The following is a 27,670-nucleotide window of genomic DNA, read 5'->3' as shown; positions in this document are numbered from 1 at the left end:
CAAAATTGATGCAGAAATGTTCCAGGAGTCTGAAGGAAGTTCCAATCTGAGTTCCGGTCTCACATGAGTTGTTAGATATGTGCTCAGCTATGGATGGACCCAGCATACGGGAAATAATAGTTTCTTAACCTAATTCTTGACGGATGAACTGACGAGGAATCTCGACAGTTAGGGCTAAAGAATGATTATGTGACTGACACTGCCATCTCTCACAGATTAATGGTTGGGCCTCTTACTAGACATTGTGGTTAAGAGACCCCCCCCCCCACTTCATCATAATGGACTTCATACCAAAAACATTTTGTAGACTTTTTGGGATTCACTCGGATTAAAATGGAACATTTGTGGCGCGAGGAGATTCGGTTCAGGATCTTAGGAATGTATGAGATTGATTTGTTTCCTCTAACGTTCATACAACGTTAATCTTAAGTGGCCTAGGTCTAGGAATGAAAAATTTGGAGTAAATATTGTTTTTCTTTGAGCAAGCTTTATACTCTCCAGATGGGTTTTAGATATCACCGGGTTTATCCATATTCCCACACACAAAAGAACAACAATTTTACAGAACAAGATGCTATTATCTAGAAACTCTTGTCTTAAACTCTTAGAATTAGCGAAGAAGATTTAGCCAATCAAGAATCAAGGATTCATACGAGTATGTTCGACAAGTTCATCATAAACATAAAGCACAAGGCGCAGAAGACTGGAAGGGTGAACATCCTTTTTATAAAGCTTCGTTCACCATTCAAAGGGGAGGAAGCCAAGGATGGCCCTTCAATTAGTCAGCAGGTTTGTCACTCGGCTCAGTACGCCTTGCAGGTAATGTTTTGGCACGACTGAAAACCTAAACCATGCAGCCTGCAAAGTGCTCATAGCTTTCTCCAACTAGAAACTTGACGGACAAAAAATGAATACGAAAAATCAAGGTGTACACACTTGAAAGCTTTATTTGCAATTTTCCGTTCAATTATTTTGTTTTAATTGAAAATTGTTACAATTATTTTTTATTTCTCACTTTCAATAAATCTAGTAATTCTAGTAATGTTCAATAGAATTTTAATCGCTTGGGTTCAGATAGTAATAAGTTATTTTTTAACAAGCAATTCACCGCAACCAATAATAATTAAACAAAATCCACAGCTGACTTGAAGCAGTGTAAAATAAAAAAAAGTGGGGAGAGGAACATCAGCTGTTAAATAAAAAACAAAACACAACTGATGAATTACAAACAGTGGTAGCCGAACACTATAAAGTTATTTTAGTAAAGCTAGTTTTATCAGTTCGTAAGTATGTTACTTTTTTTCAATCGTTAAAGAAGCAAACGGCCCTCTCCCCCGCACTCCCTCTCTCTCCCGCCGGGAAGCCTATTAATTGCGCGTACTTGTAACTCGAGAATTCCCCAGGGTGCGATAAAACAAGCAGGAAGTTAGTTAAAAAAAAGTTATTGTAAGGAAGTGGGGGTAAGAATTACTGGCGCAGTGTGTTGAAGAGAATAAGTTGTACAGAAAGGCTGTAAAAATTTGTGTGTGGTTGTTATAAATGTAGAAATAATAAATGATTGAACAAAATTGAATAAATCTACGTAGGCCTTAGTTTCGAACAGCTGTTAGTTAGCACAATGTACAATAAAGTAGAACCCTGCACACAACTTTATTTCTCTTCAAATTCTAAATTCTATCCTGTACACTTAATCCAAACTAGTAATTTCAAAAACCATATTATTCCTACCATATGCAACTTTTAAAACTATAAATTGTCAATTAAGAGACACTAGACTAGAGAGAAGTCGAACTCTAAGCCTCCCCATAACTGATCTCAAAAAAGAATTCTAATATAAAATTATTTAAATATAATACATAGATCTATGCACATGAAATGTAAATAGAAAAGTTAGAAAAAAACTGTAAGAACCATTTTCAAAAAATAAATAAATATAAAGTAAGAAATCTTTTCAATATTCCTTAACAGTATATGGGTTTAAGATCGTAAATTTTGCTGAAATAACACTTCAGTAGAGAGGGGCCCTCTCTGAAGATCAAGAAGCCCATGAAATCCCTATGCAAGAAATAGGCTCCATGCAGTTAAACGCAGTACTTAAGTAAACAAAATAACATCCTTAACGCTCACTCAGTAACCCTAGAGTACTTTACTGGCGTCTCATCCCCTATCCGAGAATTACACTAGAATGATATATCCATGGGTAATTATTAATGTTTTATATCTTGAAGGGAATAATGCACAAAGTGTAAAGAAAATCAATGAAAACCTGGAAAAAAGTGAAAACCCCATTGAGTAAATGAGTAGAAAAGGTACGTCCAGTTGAAAATTTTCCTTCAAACTATTAACAGTATTACAGGAGTGATGCAACAGTAAATTACACAGAAATAGTACTTTAGAGGTAAGTCTAGACGCTCCTTTCCTCAGGAAAGATATTACAATTAAAAGTTCTAGATATATGTTATTGTAATCACTATACACTAAATTAAGACAAAATTAAATCGTATTAATAGTTATCGAAAAAAAATCTCAAATTACTAATTTTTATTTCCTGCAACGTTAAATTGATTTTCTAGGACCTAGTTTTGAGCAAATTAAAAAAAAAAACTAAAAAATCGTTTACCGAATTCTATAAAAATGTACGCAAATTATATGTATTTGAATTATCTGCTAGTTTCAGTAACGGTTACACATATATAATTGTAATTTGTAAAAAAATCTCTTTTCTGTACTAAGAGAATTTTAGAAGGATGCCTTCTTCTAATAAAAAAATATTATCAAATCAAATAACTTTAACATGATACCAAATAATTAAAATAAAACATTCAATATGGACCCCCCCCACCGCCAAAAAGAGATACAGGAAATGATAATATTAAAGTATATCAAGTGAGAGAATATATTGAACGAGCAAAGCTGCAGAGGAGCCCACGTTATCGTTGCTTAGTAACAGAGAACAGCCAAGTAATATGAAACCTTAGTATCTACCATTGAACCTTCTTCCCTCTCTGGTGGCCCAACTTGTAAACAATAAAAGCATTCTTGAAGCTACCGCAACTCAATCAAAAACTATTAGGCATTATTATTGTTTAATTGTTATTACTTTAGGATAGATACCGTTGTGATATAATAATTATACATTTAGATATTTTTATACTTCACAAAATAAGGGGTTTTCTGCACTTGCTAACATGAATAATACAAATAACTATGATTTATAGCAAACATTTTACATAGAATTGTCTTAACCAATCTCCTGAACTAAACCATTGCAAGAAAACAATAAAATCATATCCTACTAATAATGATGATTCAAAGAAATGACAAATCCACAAGAATTATGACTAAAATGCTATCAGATGAGTCTATAAAGATTTCATTACAACAAAAGTAGAATTTAGGAAAGTAAAAGCGCATTAATTAAAGAGAAAATACTAAAAACCTTTGAATTAATATATATTCTTTAATTAAAATTTAATAAAAGACTTGTGATTGAGGCGTCTGGAATATTTTGTTGAAGAAGGTATATTTTTATAAGGACTGAACGAAGGGTCCACTTAACAATAAAAATAAGAAAGAAAAAAAAAGAAAAACTATTAAATAAATCTATTAAATTCACTAAGCAAAAGATGAAAGACTGCAATAGAAAAAAATGTAGAGCGCTTAGCCAGCCAGAGGACTATATTATTACATTTATATTAATGTAAGAATGAGCGCTAATCTTAATATAATTGGAAATATAAATTAAATGAAGCAAATACTGTCATGAAGTGCAGCAGTGATCTTTTAATATTAACAGAAACAGTTTTTTTAAAAAATTGAAAACAAAATTTATTCAGACTCACACAACGTTCTCTCATAAGATTTAATTCTTATATTTTCCTTAATCTCGGAATTTCAAAACATGTGATAATATTAAGGTATAAAACAACTCACTCTTAACCGAGTAAAATATAGATATAAAACTTTTAAAAACGAATATTTCCAGCATAAATTTGAGATCGCAAATTTGTCTCGAAGATATAAATTTTCTTACTAGAAGATTCACAAAATAAACAAGTTCCTTAGTACCCTGAGCTTTTTATAAACCACTTTATTTATTTTTACTTATTTTTTAAAGCATTTAAATAAATAAATTAAAAAAAATTTATACTACTACTTAAACTATTATTTCTTAATTATGAATTACATAAATTACAAATAAATTTATCTAGTAAGATACTACTCCAAAGCAGATCTGGCAAAATAAGTCAAGAAGACTCACAAATCAATGGTCAGTTTTTGGGCTACTTTTATAATCTTACAAACTAGGTGTTCCCCCTTAAAAATCCTGCATTTAATATACATTGCAAAATGATTAGAAGCTCTAATTTCTTTTACCGAGCGATTGCTAAACATTTCTGGAAACGATTAACTCATTTAGTCCTCTAGGAGACTAATATTCTAGATTTTGATTATTTTTTCCGGATAAAACCTTCCAATTTTCGCATGGAAGAATATTTATAGAATCTTTAATAAATATAACTGTTTAATAAAATTTCAGTGTAAACTGGGACGGATTAACCATTGCTATACTTCTTTAATGGAACTTAAAATTAATTACTAATCTATTTTTGATTTTTGAACATTCTCCAAGGATAAAATGAAATAGAAATTACAAGATAATAGCAGTAATTAATAATCAGAAATGTAAGGGAAAGAAATTAAAAATATAAGCTAGCACACCTACAGAACAATTGGAAAAGTTGAAATACTTAATGAATTCTAATATTTAAAGTTTCAAACTCTATGATGAATGTTTCACAAAATTTATTTCAAAACATATTAATTCAAAAATTGTTTTATTTGTACATTCAAATTAAAAATCTAATAAATGCAAGGAACCTTATTAATATAATTAAAAAGGTCAAGAAGAACTAACATACATTAATAAGTGAAATAGCAGATGCAGTTCAAATAAGAAAACCAAATAAGCAACAGGTTTAAACTAAAATGTTGCATATTTATAATAGTAATAAATGCAATTAGAAAATGAATAATTTCCACGCAAACAAACAATCTTGCAGAATATTTTATTAACTTCAAACTATATTTTATTAAATTAATAACTTCTCGGTAACCAATGTAGAGAGAGAGACACGTTTTAATACTTTATATCTCCTATTTGTGTTGCCACGTTATATTTTATTCAAAAAATTGTTTGAATTAAAACTTTTTTTTGAGGCAAAAATTAAATAATTTAAAAACCTTAGAGTGAAAGTAGGAAACCATCGATTAATGAATGAAAAACACACATTCAAATAACGAAACCACTTAGAAGGCAAAAGTTAGATATTGCAAAATTTTTGAGCCAATATCCGTCATAAGCGTAATGAACACTAATTATGGAGATAAAAAGTAAATTGTGCACTAAAAACTTCAGAAATAAAATTAATTTACTAACCTCGTTCGGCTTTACATCCCACCGTGACTTTCTTTTCATTTCCTTCCAGCACCTTCTTTTGCCACAACACATGCCTAATATTTAAATAGATATAAGTTAAAATATTAGCTAAACCATTATCCTAATTGAAATTAATCAAATCCCTCCTTTTACTACTTTTTAAAGATCAGTTAAATAAGCAGCTGCTTAGGTTACAGTAACCTTCCTGATTACTTCCAAGAGCAACTAAAATTTAGTTCCAATAACAACTACAGATAGCAGCTACTGTCAATTACATTTTAAAGGCACTAAATTTTTGGAACTTTTTCGTTTATTTTGTTTAAAAAATTTTAGTTGAAGAAATAAAACCTTGTAATTTGTACAATAATTTATAAAATTTAGCACAATTATTTATTAAAAGGTAGAAAGGATATTGCCACACATAAAACATAGTAAAAAAATATTACAATTGTCAATAGCATAAGCCCAGAAAATGAACAAGTCCTAAAAATGTTTAGGAAAACATTTTTAAGAAATACTTAATATGGCAACATTCTCTTTTCCTTCTGGTTTAATGAAACAATCACCAGAAACAACAATTAAGAATTCTTTTTAGCAAATAAAGAACAGAAAAGTATTTTGCCCTTGTTCAATTCCATGAACTTGCATTAATTCCAACATAATCAATTCATCAAAACCTTAGGCGAAAGACGAAATATTAAGCGTAAATCTCAAATTTTTAAGAAACTTCGACAAGTTAATTATAAAAATCTGCAACAGTAATAATTATAACACATAATATTGACGAATAAACAGATAAAAATAAAGAAACTAGGAGCTAAACAATTAACTCAATATTAAACTCTCTTATTATACTTATTCAGGTAGATTCAAGAAAATCGTCCAGAACGTCTATCATTTTTTTAAAAAAGCGCAAGATCTATTGAGGGACCAAATGTTAAAACAGTCGGAGTAAACAAATTTCTATACATCAAAAAAAACAAATTAAACAAATACAGCAAATAATAAGCAAAATATATCCAAACATAAACCTACAAAACTAGTTGATGAACTCAAGTAAAGGAAAATATAAAACTATGCAAGACAGACCAAGCGAAATGCTTATGTAATCGTAGATAATTTTAAGAGCTATCAGCACCAAATTATTACAAGGTATAACATAGTAGGTCAGCCAGTTTTGAAAGCAGAAGTCAACAAAAAGACAATTAAATTGAAGAAAAAGAACCACCACATTTCTAACATTGACTGCTTCCATGGTATATCTATATACAAAATGAAAAATACAATTTTTCGAGCAAAACCAACTTACAGTTTATTATTTTTCCTTTGTTTTTAGCAACGAAAGAGAAGTAAAAGGGCCACCCTATTACTAACATTTACTACTGCCCAGTATATCTGTGTACGTGGTGAAAAATACCATTTTTCCCGCTAAACTGGATTATAGTCAGGGCCGGATTTTCCTAAAGGCTAACTAGGCTTCAACCTAGGGCCTCAAGATCAGGAGAGGCCTGCATTCAAATCGTTAGCAAAATTAAAAGTACACAATTCTAAAAAACAGTGAACACTAAAACGCTGTTTTAGTGATGTATCACAGTAGTGATATATTTCATTTTCTCTCAAGTAATTTACAAACTAAAAAATGAGAGGTGAAAGGGCCCCACAAGTGAATAGCCTAGGGCCTCTTTTCATCTAAATCCGGCCCTGAGGGTAGGCTGTAATATTAACTATCAAGTGCAAAAACAGCAGCCTACCTATGAAATAAAAAGAAGATTCCCACTTTTTCCAGTAGTTTTTACTTATAACCTTTTAAAATAGATCGACCCATGATGTACAATCGAGGGTAGGCTGTAATATTAACTATCAAGTGCAAAAACTGCAGCCTTCCTATGAAATAAACATAAGATTCCCACTTTTTCCAGTACTTTTTACTTATAACCTTTTAAAATAGATCGACCCATGATGTACAATCGAGGGTAGGCTGTAATATTAACTATCAAGTGCAAAAACAGCAGCCTTCCTATGAAATAAAGAGAAGATTTCCATTTTTTCCAGTAGTTTTTACTTATAACTTTTTAAAGTAGATCGACCTATGATGTACAATCTAGGGTTGGCTTTAATATTAAATATCAAGTGCAAAAACAGTAGCCTTCCTATGAAGTAAAGAGACGATTTCCACTTTTTCCAGTAGTTTTTACTTATAACTTTTTACAATAGATCGACCCATGATGTACAATCTAGGGTTAGCTTTAATATTAACTATCAAGTGCAAAAACAGTAGCCTTCCTATGAAATAAAGAGAAGATTTCCACTTTTTCCAGTAGTTTTTACTTATAACTTTTTACAATAGATCGACCCATGATGTACATTCTGGGGTAGGTTTTAATATTAACTATCAAGTGCAAAAACAGTAGCCTTCCTATGAAATAAAGAGAAGATTCCCACATTTTCCAGTTGTTTTTACTTATAACCTTTTAAAATAGATCGACCCATGATGTACAATCAAGGGTAGGCTGCAATATTAACTATCAAGTGCAAAAACAGCAGCCTTCCTATGAAATAAAGAGAAGATTTCCACTTTTTCCAGTAGTTTTTACTTATAACTTTTTAAAGTAGATCGACCCATGATGTACAATCTAGGGTTGGCTTTAATATTAAATATCAAGTGCAAAAACAGTAGCCTTCCTATGAAATAAAGAGAAGATTTCCACTTTTTCCAGTAGTTTTTACTTATAACTTTTTACAATAGATCGACCCATGATGTACAATCTAGGGTTGGCTTTAATATTAACTATCAAGTGCAAAAACAGTAGCCTTCCTATGAAATAAAGAGAAGATTTCCACTTTTTCCAGTAGTTTTTACTTATAACTTTTTACAATAGATCGACCCATGATGTACATTCTGGGGTAGGTTTTAATATTAACTATCAAGTGCAAAAACAGTAGCCTTCCTATGAAATAAAGAGAAGATTTCCAGTTTTTCCAGTAGTTTTAACTTATAACCTTTTAAAATAGATCGACCCATGATGTACAATCTAGGGTTGGCTTTAATATTAACTATCAAGTGCAAAAACCGCAGCCTTCCTATGAAATAAAGAGAAGATTCCCACATTTTCCAGTTGTTTTTACTTATAACCTTTTAAAATAGATCGACCCATGATGTACAATCAAGGGTAGGCTGCAATATTAACTATCAAGTGCAAAAACAGCAGCCTTCCTATGAAATAAAGAGAAGATTTCCACTTTTTCCAGTAGTTTTTACTTATAACTTTTTAAAGTAGATCGACCCATGATGTACAATCTAGGGTTGGCTTTAATATTAACTATCAAGTGCAAAAACAGTAGCCTTCCTATGAAATAAAGAGAAGATTTCCACTTTTTCCAGTAGTTTTTACTTATAACTTTTTACAATAGATCGACCCATGATGTACATTCTGGGGTAGGTTTTAATATTAACTATCAAGTGCAAAAACAGTAGCCTTCCTATGAAATAAAGAGAAGATTTCCAGTTTTTCCAGTAGTTTTAACTTATAACCTTTTAAAATAGATCGACCCATGATGTACAATCTAGGGTTGGCTTTAATATTAACTATCAAGTGCAAAAACCACAGCCTTCCTATGAAATAAAGAGAAGATTCCCACTTTTTCCAGTAGTTGTTACTTATAACCTTTTAAAATAGATCGACCCATGATGTACAATCGAGGGTAGGCTGTAATATTAACTATCAAGTGCAAAAACAGCAGCCTTCCTATGAAATAAAGAGAAGATTTCCATTTTTTCCAGTAGTTTTTACTTATAACTTTTTAAAGTAGATCGACCTATGATGTACAATCTAGGGTTGGCTTTAATATTAAATATCAAGTGCAAAAACAGTAGCCTTCCTATGAAATAAAGAGAAGATTTCCACTTTTTCCAGTAGTTTTTACTTATAACTTTTTAAAATAGATCGACCCATGATGTACAATCTAGGGTAGGCTGTAATATAAACTATCAAGTGCAAAAACAGCAGCATTCCTATGAAATAAAGAGAAGATTCCCACTTTTTCCAGTAGTTTTTACTTATAACCTTTTAAAATAGATCGACCCATGATGTACAATCGAGGGTAGGCTGCAATATTAACTATCTAGTGCAAAAACAGCAGCCTTCCTATGAAATAAAGAGAAGATTTCCACTTTTTCCAGGAGTTTTTACTTATAACTTTTTAAAGTAGATCGACCCATGATGTACAATCTAGGGTTGGCTTTAATATTAACTATCAAGTGCAAAAACAGCAGCCTTCCTATGAAATAAAGAGAAGATTCCCACTTTTTCCAGTAGTTGTTACTTATAACCTTTTAAAATAGATCGACCCATGATGTACAATCGAGGGTAGGCTGTAATATTAACTATCAAGTGCAAAAACAGCAGCCTTCCTATGAAATAAAGAGAAGATTTCCATTTTTTCCAGTAGTTTTTACTTATAACTTTTTAAAGTAGATCGACCTATGATGTACAATCTAGGGTTGGCTTTAATATTAAATATCAAGTGCAAAAACAGTAGCCTTCCTATGAAATAAAGAGAAGATTTCCACTTTTTCCAGTAGTTTTTACTTATAACTTTTTAAAATAGATCGACCCATGATGTACAATCTAGGGTAGGCTGTAATATAAACTATCAAGTGCAAAAACAGCAGCATTCCTATGAAATAAAGAGAAGATTCCTACTTTTTCCAGTAGTTTTTACTTATAACCTTTTAAAATAGATCGACCCATGATGTACAATCGAGGGTAGGCTGCAATATTAACTATCTAGTGCAAAAACAGCAGCCTTCCTATGAAATAAAGAGAAGATTTCTACTTTTTCCAGGAGTTTTTACTCATAACTTTTTAAAGTAGATCGACCCATGATGTACAATCTAGGGTTGGCTTTAATATTAATTATCAAGTGCAAAAACAGCAGCCTTCCTATGAAATAAAGAAAAGATTTCCACTTTTTCCAGTAGTTTTTACTTATAACTTTTTACAATAGATCGACCCATGATGTACAATCTAGGGTTGGCTTTAATATTAACTATCTAGTACAAAAACAGCAGCCTTCCTATGAAATAAAGAGGTTTCAAAATACAGGACCGGATTTAAATGAAAAGAGTCCCTAGGCTATCCACTTGTGAGGCCCTTTTACCCCACATTTTTAGTTTGTAAATTACATGAGAGAAAATGAAATATATCACTACGGTGATACATCACTAAAACAGGGTTTTTAGTGTTCACTGGTTTTTAGAATAGTGTACTTTTAATTTTGATAACAATTTGGATTAGACCCCTCTTAATCTTAAGCCTTAAGTTGTAGCCTAGTTAGCCTATAGGAAACTCCGGCCCTGCCGCTACCCTACATTGTACTAATACATTATAGGCCGATCGATTGTGCATCATTGGACGATCTATTTTGAAAAGTCAGAAGTAAAAACTACTTGAAAAAGTAGAAATCATCTCCTAATTTGACAGGAAGGCTGCTGATTTTGTACTTGATAGTTAATATTAAGGCCTACCTTAGATTGTGCATCATTGGAAGATCTATTTTGAAAAGTCAGAAGTAAAAACTACTGGGAAAAGTAGAAATCTTCTCCTAATTTGACAGGAATGCTGCTGTTTTTGTACTTCTTAGTTAATATTAAGGCCCACCCTAGATTGTGCATCATGGGTCGATCTATTTTGAAAAGTCAGAAGTAAAAACTTCTGGGAAAAGTGGAAATCTTCTCCTAATTTGACAGGAATGCTGCTGTTTTTGTACTTCTTGGTTAATATTAAGGCCCACCCTAGATTGTGCATCATGGGTCGATGTATTTTGAAAAGTCAGAAGTAAAAACTACTGGAAAAAGTCGAAATTATCCCCTTATTTCATAGAAAGGCTGCTGTTTTTATACTTCTTAGTTAATATTAAGGCCCACCCTAGATTGTGCATCATGGGTCGATCTATTTTGAAAAGTCAGAAGTAAAAACTACTGGGAAAAGTGGAAATCTTCTCCTAATTTGACAGGAATGCTGCTGTTTTTGTACTTCTTGGTTAATATTAAGGCCCACCCTAGATTGTGCATCATGGGTCGATCTATTTTGAAAAGTCAAAAGTAAAAACTACTGGAAAAAGTAGAAATCTTCTCCTAATTTCACAGGAAGGCTGCTGTTTTTGTACTTGATAGTTGATATTAAGGCCTACCCTAGATTGTGCATTATGGGTCGATCTATTTGGACAACTGAGAAGTAAGAACTATTGGAAAAAAGCGGAATTTCTTCCTAATTTCACAAAAAGGCTGCTGGTTTTGTAGTTGATAGTTAGTATTAAGGCCAACCCATGATTGTGCATCACCTATCGATCTATTTTGAAAAGTCAGAAGTAAAAACTACTGGAAAAAGTCGAAATTATCCCCTTATTTCATGGAAAGGGTGCTGTTTTTGTACTTCTTAGTTAATATTAAGGCCCACCCTAGATTGTGCATCATGGGTCGATCTATTTTGAAAAGTCATAAGTAAAAACTACTGGGAAAAGTGGAAATCTTCTCCTAATTTGACAGGAATGCTGCTGTTTTTGTACTTCTTGGTTAATATTAAGGCCCACCCTAGATTTTGCATCATGGGTCGATCTATTTTGAAAAGTCAGAAGTAAAAACTACTGGAAAAAGTCGAAATTATCCCCTTATTTCATAGAAAGGCTGCTGTTTTTGTACTTCTTATTTAATATTAAGGCCTATCCTAGATTGTGCATCATTGGTTGATCTATTTTTAAAAGTCAGATGTAAAAACTACTGGAAAAAGTAGAAATCATCTCCTAATTTCACAGGCATGCTGCTGATTTTGTACTTGATAGTTAATGTTAAGGCGAACCCTAGATTGTGCATCATGGGTTGATCTATTTTGAAAAGTCAGAACTAAAAACTACTGGAAAAAGTAGAAATCATCTCCTAATTTCACAGGATGGCTGCTGTTTTTGTATTTGATAGTTTATATTGAGGCCTAACGTAGAATGTGCAAGTCTATTTCGGGTAGGGCTTAATATTAATTATGAAGTACAAGAACTGCAGCCTTCCTAAGAAATAAGGAGAAGAATTCCGACTTTTTCCAGCAGTTTTTATTTCTTAGTTGTCCAAGTAGGTCGACTCATGATGCACAATCTAGGGTTGGCTTTAATATCAACTATCAAGTACAAAAACAGTAGCCCTCCTGTGAAATAAGGAGATTTCCACTTTTTCCAGTAGTTTTTACTTCTGACTTTTCAAAATAGATCGGCCTATAATGTACAATGTTGGGTAGGCAGGGCCGGATTTTCCTATAGGCTAACTAGTCTTCAGCCTAGGGCCTCAAGATCAAATTGTTTGCAAAATTAAAATACATTATTCTAAAAACCAGTGAACACTAAAAACGCTGTTTTAGTGATGTATCATGGTAGTGATATATTTCATTATCTTTCATTTAATTTACAAACTTAAAAATTGGAGGTGAAAGGGCCTCACATGTGGTAGAGCCTAGGGCCTCTTTTCATCTAATTCCGGCCCTGCTTATAGTTACTCATTTTACCTTTCCTTTTAGCAATGAATGCGATGAAAAAGAGCATCTCTATTTCTAACATTTACAGATGTTATGTATATTTATATAAATAGTGAAAAATACAAGGTTAATAGCCAAATTGCCTAAAAGTTCCTAATTTTTCCTTTGCTTTAGGCAATGAAAGCGAAGTAAAAGGACCACCCTATTTCTTACATTTACTGCTACCCTGTGAACTTGGTAAAAAATACAATGTTAGAAGCCAAACTGGATTATAGTTCCTTATTTTCCTTTGCTTTTGGCAATGAAAGCGGAGAAAAAGGTCCATCCTATTTCTTACATTTACTGCTGCCGTGTATATCTATGTTCATGGTATACAATATAATTTTACTTGCTAAACTATCTTATAGTTCCTCATTTTACCTTTTGTAAACATTTTCTGCTCTCCTCTACATCTATATACGTGCTGAAAAACACAATTTCTGTAGCTAATGTAGCTTTCAATTCCATATTTTTCCTATTCTTTTGGCAATGAAAGCAAATGGCTTCCCGAATCCTAACACTTACTGCTGTTCAGTATATCTACATACGTAATGGAAAATGCCATGTTACAAGCCAATCTATCTTATGGTTCATTTTACCTTCGCTTTTTGCAATCAAAGCGAAGATAAAGAGCATCCCCATTTCTAACATTTACTGCAGTGCAGTATATCTATATACGTGGTGAGAAATACCATTTTTGTCCCTAAGGGGCTTACTGTTTTTTTTTTTTGCTTTTAGTAATGAAAGCGAAGAATAAGATCCAATTTACTGCTTCCCTGCACATCCACATACGAGGTAAGGAAATCCATTTTTCTCGCCAAACTAGTGCACAGTTCCTGACTTTTCCGTTGCTTTTGGTAATGGATCTGAACAAGAAAGACCACTCTATTTCTAACGTATAGTAGTGTCCTCCAAGTTTAGGTACGTGTTGGAAAATGTAATTTTACCTCTCAAACTTGCTTGCAGTGTCTTGCTTTTCTTATGTTTGTGGCAATGAATTTGGAATAAAAATTCTACCTCTTTTATATCATTTATTTCTGACTTATTATTTTGTGTGCTTTATGCGTATGTATGAGTTTGAAACGTTCTTTTATGCCAAGGCCAGGTATTACACTGTAGATTGGATAGTTTTAGAAGTAGAAGTTAAGAAAAATGGAATATCATTACTAGCTTTACAGTAAATTCCTTATTTTTTAAGTTGAAAATTTTATTTTCATGACTTGGTTAAGTATTGCACAACAGGTAGGCTTGATTTGGAAGTAGAAGTTCTGAAAAAATGAAAATGTTTACGCTAATGATACTGATTCCGCAAATTTATGTTTTAAAAATAACTATTCTGCTAACATTTAAACTGTTTTTGCTTAATTTTCTAAAAACAATCTATTTATAATAAATTCAAATTCCTAATACTGGTCATAAGGACTGGGTATCAGAGAGGAATGTTTTTAAGAAAGGTATATATAAAACAAGAAATGTATTTATTTACAGATAATCATAATGATGTTGAATGTAATCGGTCACTTGTGCGTATGGAATATTGTATTTATCTTTGTTACTACTATTATTAGTTCTGGTAAATTTAAACGAAGCTGATTTTACGACTCCAGATTCTAACCCAGCATTCCTTGGTCGAATATGCCTGGATACCTGAAAATAATAACATAAATTATGTATTAATCTATACATCTATCGTAGTAATAATAATAATAATAATAGATCAATATCAACTATATGTTTTATTCCATTAATGTTTCTTTGGAACTGATAAGACACACTGTATCACATTTAGTTGCTTTTTTTAAAAAATATTGCAAGAATAAAAGTGAAGAGTACCAAATGCTCTATGCTCTATGGGCATTAACAGTAAGTTTGCTTTCTTTCTCTCAATGGAAAGACAATACAATAAGCAAGTCATAAAATATATGCCAATAAATGATCAACTTTTTTTGAGTAAGAACATCTTTCGACACTATACTGTGGATGCTCTTAATATAAAGAGATATTTGATGAAATGGGGCGGATTAAATGAAATACTTATTCTTCGGTACATACATTTAAGCAAGTGAATCATAAAAGTTATTGTTAATTTTACAAAATACGCTCTAGTTATATGGCAATAAAGGTAAAGTAACTATTATTCTTATTCTTCACAAAAACGTATTTGATATTTTGTTGACTGTATTTTAAGAGGAACAAAAGACAGGTATGTAGGAAAGTCGGTTCAGACTGAATTAGGCTTTATTAATATTTTAGAGGTTCCCTAGAATATTGCTTTTAAAGGAACAGATATATGGAGGATCTTTAAAAATGTTTGTATCGTGTTTTGTAAATAGTTCACAATTACTGCTCCTCCGACGGTCTAACGACCACTGTAGATGTATTTATTCTATGTAGTTATAAAGTATATTTCTCTCTGTATTATACTATTATGTTAATACTATGTTTTATTTTAAAAGAAACCATTATTTTTTCATTTATCTCTTTTGCCACTTTTAAATAAGACAGATAGGTTAACCGATTATCAACTTATGTAAGCAACAAGTTAGATACTTTGTTTAATCAATTTCATTTGATTTAAAACAGTTACAACAACCAAACAAACATGTAGGGTGGAATTTATAGATTACCTTAAGATTACTGGTCCAAGATTCAGATTGATCCTCACAATGGCCAAACCCTTGTAACACACGTTCATCTCGTAATATTCTAGAAATATCATAACGATGACCAGGTGGGCTAACCAATAGTTTACAGTCTGCTTCAATTTCCAATAGTTTTGGTTTCTGTCCTAGAACACAGGTGAGTACTACCTCTTCGCGACCCCAACGTTCCAATACCATTGGACCTGCAATCAGTTTTGTTTGTTTACACATACTGTTAGGAAGACTATTTTTGTTAAAAATTCTGATTTATGAAAAAATTATATCCGCTACTTAATCTTAATTCTATTGCGATTTTGATGGTATTAAAAAATAAACTTTAACTTTAAAAAGTATAAGATCGAAATGAAATTTGGCAAAGAATTGTAACAGATATTCACACGCAAACAAACCTTGTGCTTTACAATCATTAATAATGCAAACTTTAACAGGAAGTGGGAAAACTCTCAACAGTTTGGGTAATTGATAAACTTTACTGACGGTGTCTTCACTATTTCCAGTTCCTACAGCGTAGAATTCGCCAGAGGTTGTCAATGGTATATAAACTACCTAGAAAAATCCAAAAATATTAATGAAACTCATTAATATACAACAATAATAAAAGGCAAGGAAATAAACAAAAAATTACTTGATCATCATTTGTCAAACACTGTGCATATTGATTAGCTTCGGTCCTGGTCACCATTGGCCAGGATAATCTTTTGTTTCTTGTAGCATTCAAATCTTCATAGACCGCCAACAATTTTAAAACTTGACCTCCGGCAATTTTAGTTTTAGAATAATGTTGGCGTTGGTGTTGACCTTCTAAAGTAATTGTGAAAAGTAAAATTTAAAGAACAACTATAACAAGCTAATATAACTTTTGAAAAATGATATGCTATTATTTAGATACATCACCTTGACGTGTACGGCTGTGCAACTTATAGCCGACTAGATCAGTCAATGTTAGAAACGATGACGTCTGTGATGTAACTAATTTTTGAACGGTAGTATAACAGACAGCCTTAATCTGACCTCTTTCGGTTACTACAGAAAACCAGCCTGGAAATTGCAAGTTTCATGTTCAAATATACTATTACTTTTTACAAGTAAGAGTCCCAAAATTAAGTATTTATTATCATTAAAACAATAGAAATGATATTATTTATTTGCAAGCGTGAGGCCTGATTATTATTGCAGAATGTCGTATATTTTTTCGAAGATATATTCAGATTGGTTAACACTGCATGTCAGAGGTCTAAAAAGAGTTTTTGGGAGCAAAATTAAAGAACCTACCTAGTTGTTGGTTCGTGTATAATCACAGAACACTTAACGTTCGCGGTTATAGGGTATTTTTAGGCGGATAACGACAAAAGGTTCACAAATGACATCAATCTGTACTCTTTCTCCCACTTTAACCAATATAAGTACTACCTCATACAGGACAGACCAGTTTTTAAGTCTGCTGTTTGCAAGGATTTTGTTAGTTTCGGTTTGTTCACGTATTCTAATTCTTAAGCACTGTTTTGAGGCCCTGATGTTGAACATCTAACGACCGACCGCTGAAATGGCAGTAACATTACTATCATATGTTGAATCATCATTGTTCATCAGCATCTCAATAGATCACCAGCCCTCCAATTGCACATGACACTTGTTAAAATAATTCACGACACCATTGGCATTAAAATTGTATATCATGCACCAAGAATAACTTGTAACACAATTTATAAAATAGAACTTTACTTTAACATTCACTAATATTCACTTAAAAAACCACGTTAATAAAGAACCATCACTAACGAGGGAAAGATGGTCGCCGGTAACTGGCCAGGCAGATCAGCTGGTAAATTAAAATTATCTAGTAAGCCGGGTGACCAATTTTTTTTTTTTAAATTAATTTTCAAATTCAAAAGAAAAGAAGCCCTAATCAATCATTTAATTTACTCATTTAATGTTTTAATCATTGATTTCAGAACGTGTTATCATCTATTAATGTAAAGGTTTTTTACAATTTTTGGGCAACTTTTTTCTCGAAATCTTTTAGATCTGGATAAATTGCATAAAATTTCAGTTTTAAAGGAGAATTCGCCCTATAATATATAGAAAATTTAGGAGTTTTACTTTTATAGAAAAAGAGAAAAAAGTTGTCAAGAGTTGGGTGTTTTTCAACGCTGCGCTTGTTTGTGCACTTTTTGAGATTGACCCTAATACAATTGTCCCACCAGTCAGTTTTAATAACATAAAAAAAATGCAGACAAATTTAGAATAATCTGCTAAAAGTCAAACTCAACTCTGATGACATTTATTAAAAGAAAACAAAAAAAAAACCTCCTCACCTTGATACGAATGTGGTATAACAAGGCTTTCTGTGCAGTCCTCGCTGATCGCTTCAACACGTTCGCTAATATAATGTTTATAAAGCAATACCAGGTCCGTATCGATTGGCTCAATCTTTGAGGAATTATTTGTAGATACCAATCTTACCACTTTAGGCAAATGAGTTTTATTTAGAAATTCCCTCAAGGGAATTCCTTCTGTTTTTTTAATTTCTCCTGCAACAAGAGAATAGAAATTATTTGTCTTGAGAAAACTATAGATGAGAGACTGTTTTTATAGAAGAGAGAGGGAGATATAATTAACAGTATACATGATAATTTTCACACAAGACGGTTGACTCATACATTTTTTCCTTACTATTCTATAACAGAGTTCATTTTATATAACATGGTACTATCAGATATCTTAATTACATCAAGTTGTTTATCTATGGCTAAATATTTGTATGTTCGCAAAGTCTGGTGCAAGGGATGTCAATCAGGCATGGAGGTTCACCTCCGACCTTTCTGACCGAAAGAAAAAACTGGGGAACCTAAGCCGGTTACTTGGCAAATGTTTCGAAACTTCAAAGGATGCTTTTACTCTGAGGAAAGCTTGAAAGTGGCTTGATAGGTTCCGAAGGAATCTTTTTGGACACCAACTTCTCTATCATGTTAGAATCTGTTGGGAACTCGAAGGCAGTATTTATAGGAAAAAACTGCAGAGAAATTAGACCATTGAAACTAACAGAATCGGTCAAATTGATCTCATAGGGACTCCTTAATGATTCTAGATTGCCCGCATAATGCAAACATTCATGAATGAACTATTTAGCATGGGAGATCCCAATTTGGCCCATTCATTACTTAATATTTACCATGACTGAATGAATCAAAATACGAGGGTCGTTTGAAAAGTCCGTGCAAAGTCAGAGAGATAGCACTACTGGCGCGTATCGAGGTTATGTTTAGTTAGTAGCATCTCTTGGAAGAACACACACCAAGTTTCAGCCAGATCGGTCTATTTCTTTGTGTTTAGCATTCGTTTGAACCGAGGAAGTCGAGTGATTTTCAAAAAATGGACGAAAAAGAATTTCGTGTGTTGATTAAACACTACTTTATGAAAGGCAAAACGCCTCAGGAGACTAAAGAGAAGCTTGATAAACATTATGGTGACTCTGCACCTTCGATTAGAACAGTTTATAAGTGGTTTCAAAATTTTCGGAGTGGCCATATGGGCACAAGTGACGCTGAACGTTCTGGACGCCCTGTTGAGGTTACTACTCCAGAAATCATTGATAAAATCCATGATATGGTGATGGATGACAGAAGAGTGAAGGTGCGTGAGATTGCTAGTGCTGAGGGCATCTCGAATGAACGGGTACATAATATTTTGCATCAACATTTGGACATGACAAAGCTATCCGCAAGATGGGTGCCGCGATTGCTCACGCTTGACCAAAAACGAAATCGTGTGAAGTGTTGCAAGGACGGTTTGCAGCTGTTCCAGAAGAATCCGCAGGACTTTAAGCGTCGTTTCGTCACTGTGGATGAAACATGGATACATCACTACACTCCTGAGACCAAAGAACAATCTAAACAATGAGTTACCAAGGGGGAATCTGCGCCAAAAAAGGCGAAGACCGTTCCTTCGGCCGGAAAGATTATGGCGACAGTCTTTTGGGATTCGCAAGGAATAATCCTCATCGACTATCTGGAAAAGGGTAAAACTATTACAGGTGCATATTATTCATCGTTATTGGACCGTTTGAAAACCGAGCTGCAAGAAAAACGCCCACGATTGGCCCACAAAAAAGTCCTTTTCCATCACGACAACGCACCAGCTCACACTTCAGCAGTTGTTGTCGCAAAATTAATGGAAATAGGGTTCCAACTCGTTTCACATCCCCCCTATTCTCCAGACTTGGCTCCCTCGGACTACTATTTGTTCCCCAATATGAAGAAATGGCTGGCGGGAAAAAGATTTTATTCAAACGAGGAGGTGATTGCAGAAACGAATGGCTATTTTTCAGACTTGGACAAATCCTATTATTCGGAAGGGATCAACAAACTAGAGCAGCGTTTTATCAACGTGTATAAGCCTAAAAGGAGACTATGTTGAAAAATAAAAAAGGTTTACCCCAAAAAATTAAGTAGTTTTTATTTTTGCACGGACTTTTCAAACGACCCTCGTAGATTATTCTGAACGATTCGTAAACAGCTTTTTTTTTATAACTAAACAAGAAACACGGATATCAAGTGATTCTAAAATATATTATTTTTACGTGGATATTTAATGATATGGGTATCTCTTTTTCGTTTTACTAAGTGAATAGTTGATAAAATTTCAAGAGCTGCCTGGGTATTGGAAACGGAACCACATATTTTATACTTGTACATGTAAGTACCGTTCACCGGCAAGTCACTAGATTAAACGTAGAACCTACAGTTTGAATAACTTAATAACAAGAACAAACAATTCATTAATTCTGTCACATAAATCTAAGTTGTTGTTTTTTTTTTTCCTTCAATAACCTACAGAAAACAAGGTTATATTTCCAAATAACAAACAAACCTTTAGACTTGCAAGACATTTCCTATAAAACCAAACTTGCACAATTTGTTATCCTGTTGGTTGGTCTGAGAATTAACTTATTCTGAAACCTGAAAAAAAAAAATAGATAACTTAGCAAACTGAATTAAACAATCGATCATTAATAAATACAATAACTGAAACAAAAATAAAAAAATCGATGACTGAGATATAATCGCAAGTGGTGACATAAAAGATAAAAATATAAAGATCGTTAGTTTAAATGTCAAGTTGTACTGGTGAAACTGAACTTATGTAATACATCCTTAACCCTATCGGATATTTTTTTTATTTTGTGAGATTTATCGAAAATATATTTTTGGCCGTTTTAAATATAGGATTTTTATGATATTTGGTGATACCTGGAAAATATTTGAAGGACAATTTCAAGAAAAATTATAAGAAATTTTAAACTATTTGGAAAATAAAATTTTACGTCAGTTTAACTTTTTAAAAAAACAAAAAAAACTTCCAGAGTAAATCCCGGACAAACTGGTATAATAAAATACGACTCAGTGAGGACTGTGGAGGGAATACCGACTTAAAGCTGGAGTCATTTATCTTAGAAGGCTAACTGCCATCATATTGCGACACGCTTACAACCCAACTCATCCTAATAATTTGTAACTTCTTCTCAAAATAATAAAATTATTTAAAAAAACAAAGGAAATGGAAAAGTAAATGGTTTTTACTCTCTCTACTCTATACGTCTTTTTAGTTTTTCCTTACACTTTGTAAGGGGAGAAGGTAGCCAGCAAACGTGCGGTAATTCTCCCGTCTTTTTTTTTTTTTTAAATCATGTTTTGAGGTATTTACTGACTGGTCTTCATTCATGAGGGTGTAAAGTTTGGTCAACAGAACTAAAACAAAAATAAATGAGAAAACAACAATTTCAAATACGATATTTGGTCTAGTTAACACGATAATAAGCTTTACAAGAAAATCCGTCCACTAAAACTGGTCACTGCATTAAATAAATTTCTTGTATTTTCGTTTGTGTTTCATGAACTCGAAAATCGATTATCTCTAAACTCGATACACCATGAAGATAATTATCAGTCGATTGGAAGTGTGACTGTATAGTTTCCAGTACTAAGCAATGTACGATATTACACATTGAAAAGTATCACTTGAAGTTGGACGTAACGTATAGAGTATGTTTTATTTCAATATTCTTTTATAAGAGCACTTCAAAAATTAATATAAATTTAGTTCAAAAGCAAGAAAGATGACTTCTTTTAATAAAATTTTGGCTGAGCTTTCGGTTGTTCTCTTCAGAGCTTGTATTATTTACAATTATAATTTGTTTTTACATAGTAAACATTAAAGGTCAGTGTGTCTTCTTCACTGACTGTTACAAATACAAAATATAATTGAAAAACAAGCACAAGCCCTGAAGATGATCTAATTCCAAGGTGGAAAGAGCTTTTAGCTTGGCAGAAAATTAAAAAAGAAAATGAAAATAAATTTTCAATGATTCAGTCACCGAAAACGATGAACAATAGATAATTTAGTAACTAAACGGCAATAAGCGAAAGCTGAGCGAGTGTTCACATCAGTTTATCAGATGTAAATAATACTTTTAAAGTAACATTAGCCTGTTTCATCAAGTTAGACTTCTTGATAACGAAACCTGCTATGCAATATACATATAAATAATTTTTTTAAAGCGTAAAAACTATTTCCTAAAAATCATAGTTCCAGTATGCACAAGTTCCTATATTTAACTTTTAAGATAAAGGTTATATTGTATACTTTTCAAGGTTGAACTTTTTTCTTTTTTTGTGAATGTTGGCTTCTATTAAAATAAGAGATGAAGTAAAGAACGCATTTTCTGTAATTCATGACTATATAAAGAAATATCTTTCTTCAGAGATCATGATAAAACATTAAGAAACTGAATTGCGCACTAACCTGTATGTTACTATAGTTTCCAAATCTACTATTAAACTATCTTTAACATTGGAAATCTTAGAATACAGCGTATTCAAGTTAATGAATGACTACAACTATTTTAATGTAAACTGTAAAAATACCATGCGAACAGTTTAACGTGAAAGTTGGCACAGAAGTCTCTTGAATCAGTTTCAAGAAGAATGGGTATGGTCAGGGGCAAAAACTGAGATTATGAGGCAATAGATTAAGACAGAAAAAGGAAGCTTTTCCGAATATTTATGTGATTATCCAAGGAAAAAGTGACGTATTTAAATAAAGTGCCCTTTTGAACCGTACAGGCAAGTTATAGTAGTGTTACATCACGTGTTACGGCATGGAGTGCCATAGCCATTGGGTTTAGATCACTTTTAGTCCTTTGGCCAAAACAGATTTCTTGTTTGTCGGTACTTCGACCAGATATTAAACCATTTATGATCTCCTTGTTGGAGGTTCATGGCTTTGATCATGCCAACGTTCAACAAAATAACGCTGTGAATCTTGAGTAGCTAGAATTTTGTCTGCAACTAGAGGAGCTGTGTTTTGATAACATCAGCAAGCCTGGATTGAGATAACACAAGAGGACGCATGCGCCGTCACATTAGAGAATATATTAGTACCCATGGTAACGCATTATTTCCAGCCAACTGTTTTCATTGTTGTATTTATCAAGGTTATAAGCTAAAACGAAGACAGACATCTTTGGATTTATTTAATCTTAAAATAAATTAGTGCGTAAATCAAATTCCAAACTTCCTGCAGGAAATACGTTCGCTTGGAAATCAGAACTAACTCTAGTAAATGGTTCATGTATTTCACAGAAAACGATTAAAAGTTTTACAAAAACAATGAAAATGACTCAGTTAATAGAAAGTGTGATCGTTATCCTCTTTCAACGGAGATTTCTCTGTTGGTGGAAAAGTGATATAAAAAGTGAAAGACTATTTCATATACAATTCAGTTGAAAGAAAACTGTTGGAGCGGAAAATCACCTTGGAAAATAGAAAAAAAAAAACTATTTTCGCTTCATGTTTTCAATTTAGTAAGCTGATTTCATGATAACCTTGCAACTTGTGAGAATCAAAGGGAATCTTAGCTGCAATTTCCCACCCCGGAATTAGTATGACCAAAACAGGAATTTATAATTTTAAAATGGAATTAAATAGATACAGACGAACATTTATTGAGCGAATTAAGTGTTAACACTTCCTTCGACTTGATAAAGGTACCGGAAAAGATGAGAACCGCGGCCTTCGAAGATTACATTTCTTCCCATTATCCGGGCTCATATCGTTTATTTACAGATGGGTCCAAAATCAATAATAAAGTCGGAAGTGCTGTGTATGATCCGGGTCGGAACTATTTTACGATAATTAAATTAGAAGATGAGGCGTCCATCTATACAGCGGAGCTAATTGCTATTTTAACGGCTTTAAAATATATTTATTCGTTGTCGGAGAAAAAATATACCATTATTAGTGACAGCCAGAGTGCGTTGTGTAAATTATCACATATACACAACCAGTCTACAGGAATGAATCACATTATCGCAGAGATTGTAGAAACTATTGCCATTTTTAAAGAGAAGGGAGTCTGCATTAATTTTTTGTGGGTAAGGGGTCATTGTGGTATAAAAGAGAATGAAATTGTTGATACACTTGCAAAGGAAGCCACCAATAGTGGGGAAATGGCTAATTATAAATTACCACACACCGATATCAAGGGTATAATTGCAAAAGCAGCACTACAAAAATGGCAGACAGATTACAATAATGGTGATAAAGGTAGATTCTATAAAACTATGGCAGATCAGTTACCTAGACAACCATGGTTTAAGGGAACTGTCACTAATAAATGGGTTGTTACGACAATAAGCAGGCTGAGAGCGAACCACGCGGTGTGCGGATCGTATCTACACAGGATCAACAAAAAGGTCCTCTCTCTCCTCTTTGCGTAGATTGCAATGAGGAGGAGGATTTCAAGACAATATAATAATGATATGTCCAAGTTATGTGGTAGAAAGGAAACGAATGTTTGACGACATATACAGGTATTTAGATGCACCATTTCGCTACGAAGACATTATATTCTCCACCAACATTTATGTACTTAAGTCGATAGCAGAGCTAGCAATGAAATATGAATGTATTTAAAAGCTATAGCCGAATTAGTATGAATGGAAGAAAATGCTTAGAGAAGGATTACGTGATTTTAATTTTGGTTAAGCTCGTAGAAGGATGGCAGGAGCATAGAGTGCTGCTCCATCCATTAGCAGTAGTTTATGTAAATAGCGGTATATAGTAGAATGATGAATGTGTGAAGCGAATGTATTTGTAGGTAAGAATGGAGAGTGAGTGATATTCTAGTGATAAGCACCTAGACGATGCTGGCTGTATGGCGGAAGCCAATGCCAAAAAATAAAAATAAAAAAAATAGATACAGTAAAAGGAAAGTGCGTGTGTCATAATTTGTTTTTTTAAAGTAATTTTCATTGATTTGGGGAAAAATTACTTCTTAGTATATAATAGAGAGGAAAATTGTTTACGAGATTTTACAGAGCATGGTTAATGTTTTCAGAAAATTAGTATAAATCGGTTTGACTATAAAAGAATTGTTTCAAGACAAGATCACAGTAGTTCCTGTGTTGGATGGAATTGTGTAACGTCATGATATTTATTGTTTAAAGGAAAACATACTTGGGGGACAATTAGAATCAATAATAAAGTTTTATTTCTTGACACCTGTGACGAATGACAGGAGACGAATAATAGTGCGTCGCTCTAATGCCACGACAAACGAATCTACAATAAAATATTTAAATTTCACACGGTCCAATTCACAAGCATAGCAAAACAAAACGAACGTAAAAACAAAGCAATCCCCTGAGAAAATAAAACACTTTCAGTTAGTTTGTGTAATACTTGCGATTTTGAAATATAAATAGAATTTTGAAGTAAAATATATTTGTTCTTACAGCGCTCTCTGTTGGATCTATTGTTTTTGTTTTCATTTTCAAAAAAACAAAGTTAATTTAAAAAGATTTTTCACATAAACGAAGAAACCTCCATTGCAGCAGCAAATATTTCACAGAATAAATTAACTTCTTCGGCATTTTTTTTGTCTCAAATCTAATCATTGTTCACATCAATTTGAATTGTTGCCATAATGTAATTTGAATCTTTTGTGGGAAGGAAATATCCACAAATCTTAATGACTACGCAGCCCAAATATTGTGTCTATTGTTGTTGTTTATAAGAGTGGCGGATTGGTTATCTTGAGATAAGGTTATGTGTAGTATTGTTTTGTTTGGAATTTCCTATTAGAATTCTCACTTTTAACTCAATCACTCTCTTTTGTCACTCCTTTATTTACATCTCTCTCACTTCCGCTCTGGACATATTGTTATTATTATTATTTCACTTTCTCTCACTTGATCCAGTTTTTGGTATTTACAAAATATCTCAAAAATGAAGCTTTACGGGGGAAGCTGAAACTTTATACTAAGATTTAGACCGACCAGCTCCAAAAAAAACCCTCCACCGGAAGGAACACGTTATTCATTGATTTTGTTTTTTTTATTTTTTGAGATTAAACATTTTTCCTGAGAAATTCCGAGTGAGGTCACATTGGAAAATGGTGGGGGGGTTGGTTTACCTCTAAAGTGCTGTTTTAGCAGAATTTACGGGCAGAACACCATATATTATTAAAAAGGGTTGATTAGATGCAATAAATTGCAAGTTCAAAAGGTCTCAACAGGTTTATTTTTTTAAAAAAATTCCCAATAAAATCCACTTAAAGGCAGCGGTGGTCTTAAGCTTCTAAGTTCAATTAGAATTGACCTCTGGCAATGTCACATCAAAAAAGGGGCAATCAAATAAAATCTTGATAAGCAAAATAATTAAAACGTTGCAAAATTTAAATATATATATATATATTTTTTGTATTAAGAGGGAAAAGAATAATTTTATTGCTAAACCTAGATTTCAAATGATAACCGTAATGAGTCTGGCAATGAGATTTCCTTAGAGGATAAAAAAAGTAATATAAAAACTAGGAAAGATTATACTGCAAGGAAACAGACCGCGTGTGTCCCGCGGCCAGTTGGAAACTACTGAAATACCACCGTCCCACACAGCAGGTCGCTGTTGCAAACCGGTGTGGGAAACCAGCTAATCTAAAAATGTAGGGAATTTCTTTTAAAACAGCATTCACAACAGTTGGCGTTTTGTTTTTTCTTTAAAAAAAAAAGAAGATTCTTTTAGAATATTTATCTTAAATAAGTGGATATGTAATTTACCTTCAGGTGGTAGATTAAGGAAGTCGATCATTTTGATGGACTGCACGACAACGTCATACTGTAAAGATCACAAAAAGGAAAACGAAAAAAAAAGCGCTCACGGTTCTGCAATGAGGATATGATCTAAATATAGTAATTCCCAAATAGAGAGACAAAAGCATCTGGATGGCTAGACGTGAAGGTAACCTGCCTCACTGTTATAGTATCATTGACGCATCTACTTTCGACAGAATAGTTCCCCCCTCAACAGGAGAGATAAATTATTTGAACTATTATTTCCCGAGAGAGAAATCGATCTATTGCAATCAACGGATTCAATTTTATTGTTCATTGATTATGTTAAGCGAACTTTTCTTCTCATCAACCTGGACTTACAAGACGGAAAAAGCTAGGTTTGTGAAGGAAGTACGTAACACTTTCTGCTTTCCCTTACTACTAGAAGTAACAGGAAATTAACGATTGGATTAAATTTTCAAAATTGTGTTAAAGATTGAAATTCTGCAGCTGAGAATTAACACTTTCTTAGAGGATCTTTTTTACTTTCTATCGAATTTGGCAATGTTATTGTATCTAGATTGGCAACTTCTTTTAGAAAACAGTTTTAACTCTAGGATCATTTGCACACCTCTCTGAGAGAAATATATACTTAAGTACCATTTTATTGTGATTTATGAGCTATGAAGATTACTTATACGATATGAGGGAAGACTAAAGGAGTTACTACAGTACGGTAGGGAATTACCTAAACGGATACATTGTCCGAAGGAACTTGAACATGTGACGCATTAAATTGAAAACTTCCGGCTTTTGAATTACATCTGGGGAAGGTTACAACACAAGGTCATCAGGAGAGATGCACCTGACACGAGATGGTGGCCCCAGGCTCCGATCTTTT

At 32.8% G+C, this 27,670-nt stretch overlaps 2 protein-coding genes across 12 annotated transcripts in view; both read right to left on the bottom strand.

Annotated features, from left to right (window-relative positions):
* Positions 1-5,653, bottom strand: part of eya (eya transcriptional coactivator and phosphatase 2) — a 69,458-nt gene extending 63,805 nt beyond the window's left edge. For both annotated transcript variants that reach the window (XM_074132704.1, XM_074132705.1), the window contains exon 1: positions 5,441-5,653. In XM_074132704.1, coding sequence (XP_073988805.1) covers positions 5,441-5,512 — 72 coding nt within the window. In that variant the 5' untranslated portion in view covers positions 5,513-5,653. The remainder of the gene's footprint in view (positions 1-5,440) is intronic.
* Positions 5,654-14,455: 8,802 nt separating this feature from the next.
* LOC141456192 (uncharacterized) overlaps positions 14,456-27,670 on the bottom strand; it is a 41,501-nt gene continuing 28,286 nt past the window's right edge. For 9 of the 10 annotated variants that reach the window (XM_074131934.1, XM_074131937.1, XM_074131935.1 and 6 more), the window contains 7 exons: positions 20,529-20,617; positions 17,975-18,190; positions 16,554-16,697; positions 16,285-16,460; positions 16,049-16,205; positions 15,624-15,841; positions 14,456-14,643 (listed from right to left, as the gene is read on the bottom strand). In XM_074131934.1, coding sequence (XP_073988035.1) covers positions 14,479-14,643; positions 15,624-15,841; positions 16,049-16,205; positions 16,285-16,460; positions 16,554-16,697; positions 17,975-18,190; positions 20,529-20,547 — 1,095 coding nt within the window. In that variant the 5' untranslated portion in view covers positions 20,548-20,617 and the 3' untranslated portion in view covers positions 14,456-14,478. Of the gene's footprint in view, positions 14,644-15,623; positions 15,842-16,048; positions 16,206-16,284; positions 16,461-16,553; positions 16,698-17,974; positions 18,191-20,528; positions 20,618-26,775; positions 26,795-27,670 lie in introns of those variants that run through there. The other variant, XM_074131943.1, reaches the window with a different exon arrangement.

The sequence above is a fragment of the Rhodnius prolixus genome, unplaced genomic scaffold (genome assembly GCF_049639745.1).
Source record: "Rhodnius prolixus isolate KJV_2025 unplaced genomic scaffold, Rpr scaffold_4, whole genome shotgun sequence".
Lineage (NCBI taxonomy): Eukaryota > Metazoa > Arthropoda > Insecta > Hemiptera > Reduviidae > Rhodnius > Rhodnius prolixus.
This window is presented reverse-complemented; position numbering and strand designations above follow the sequence as displayed.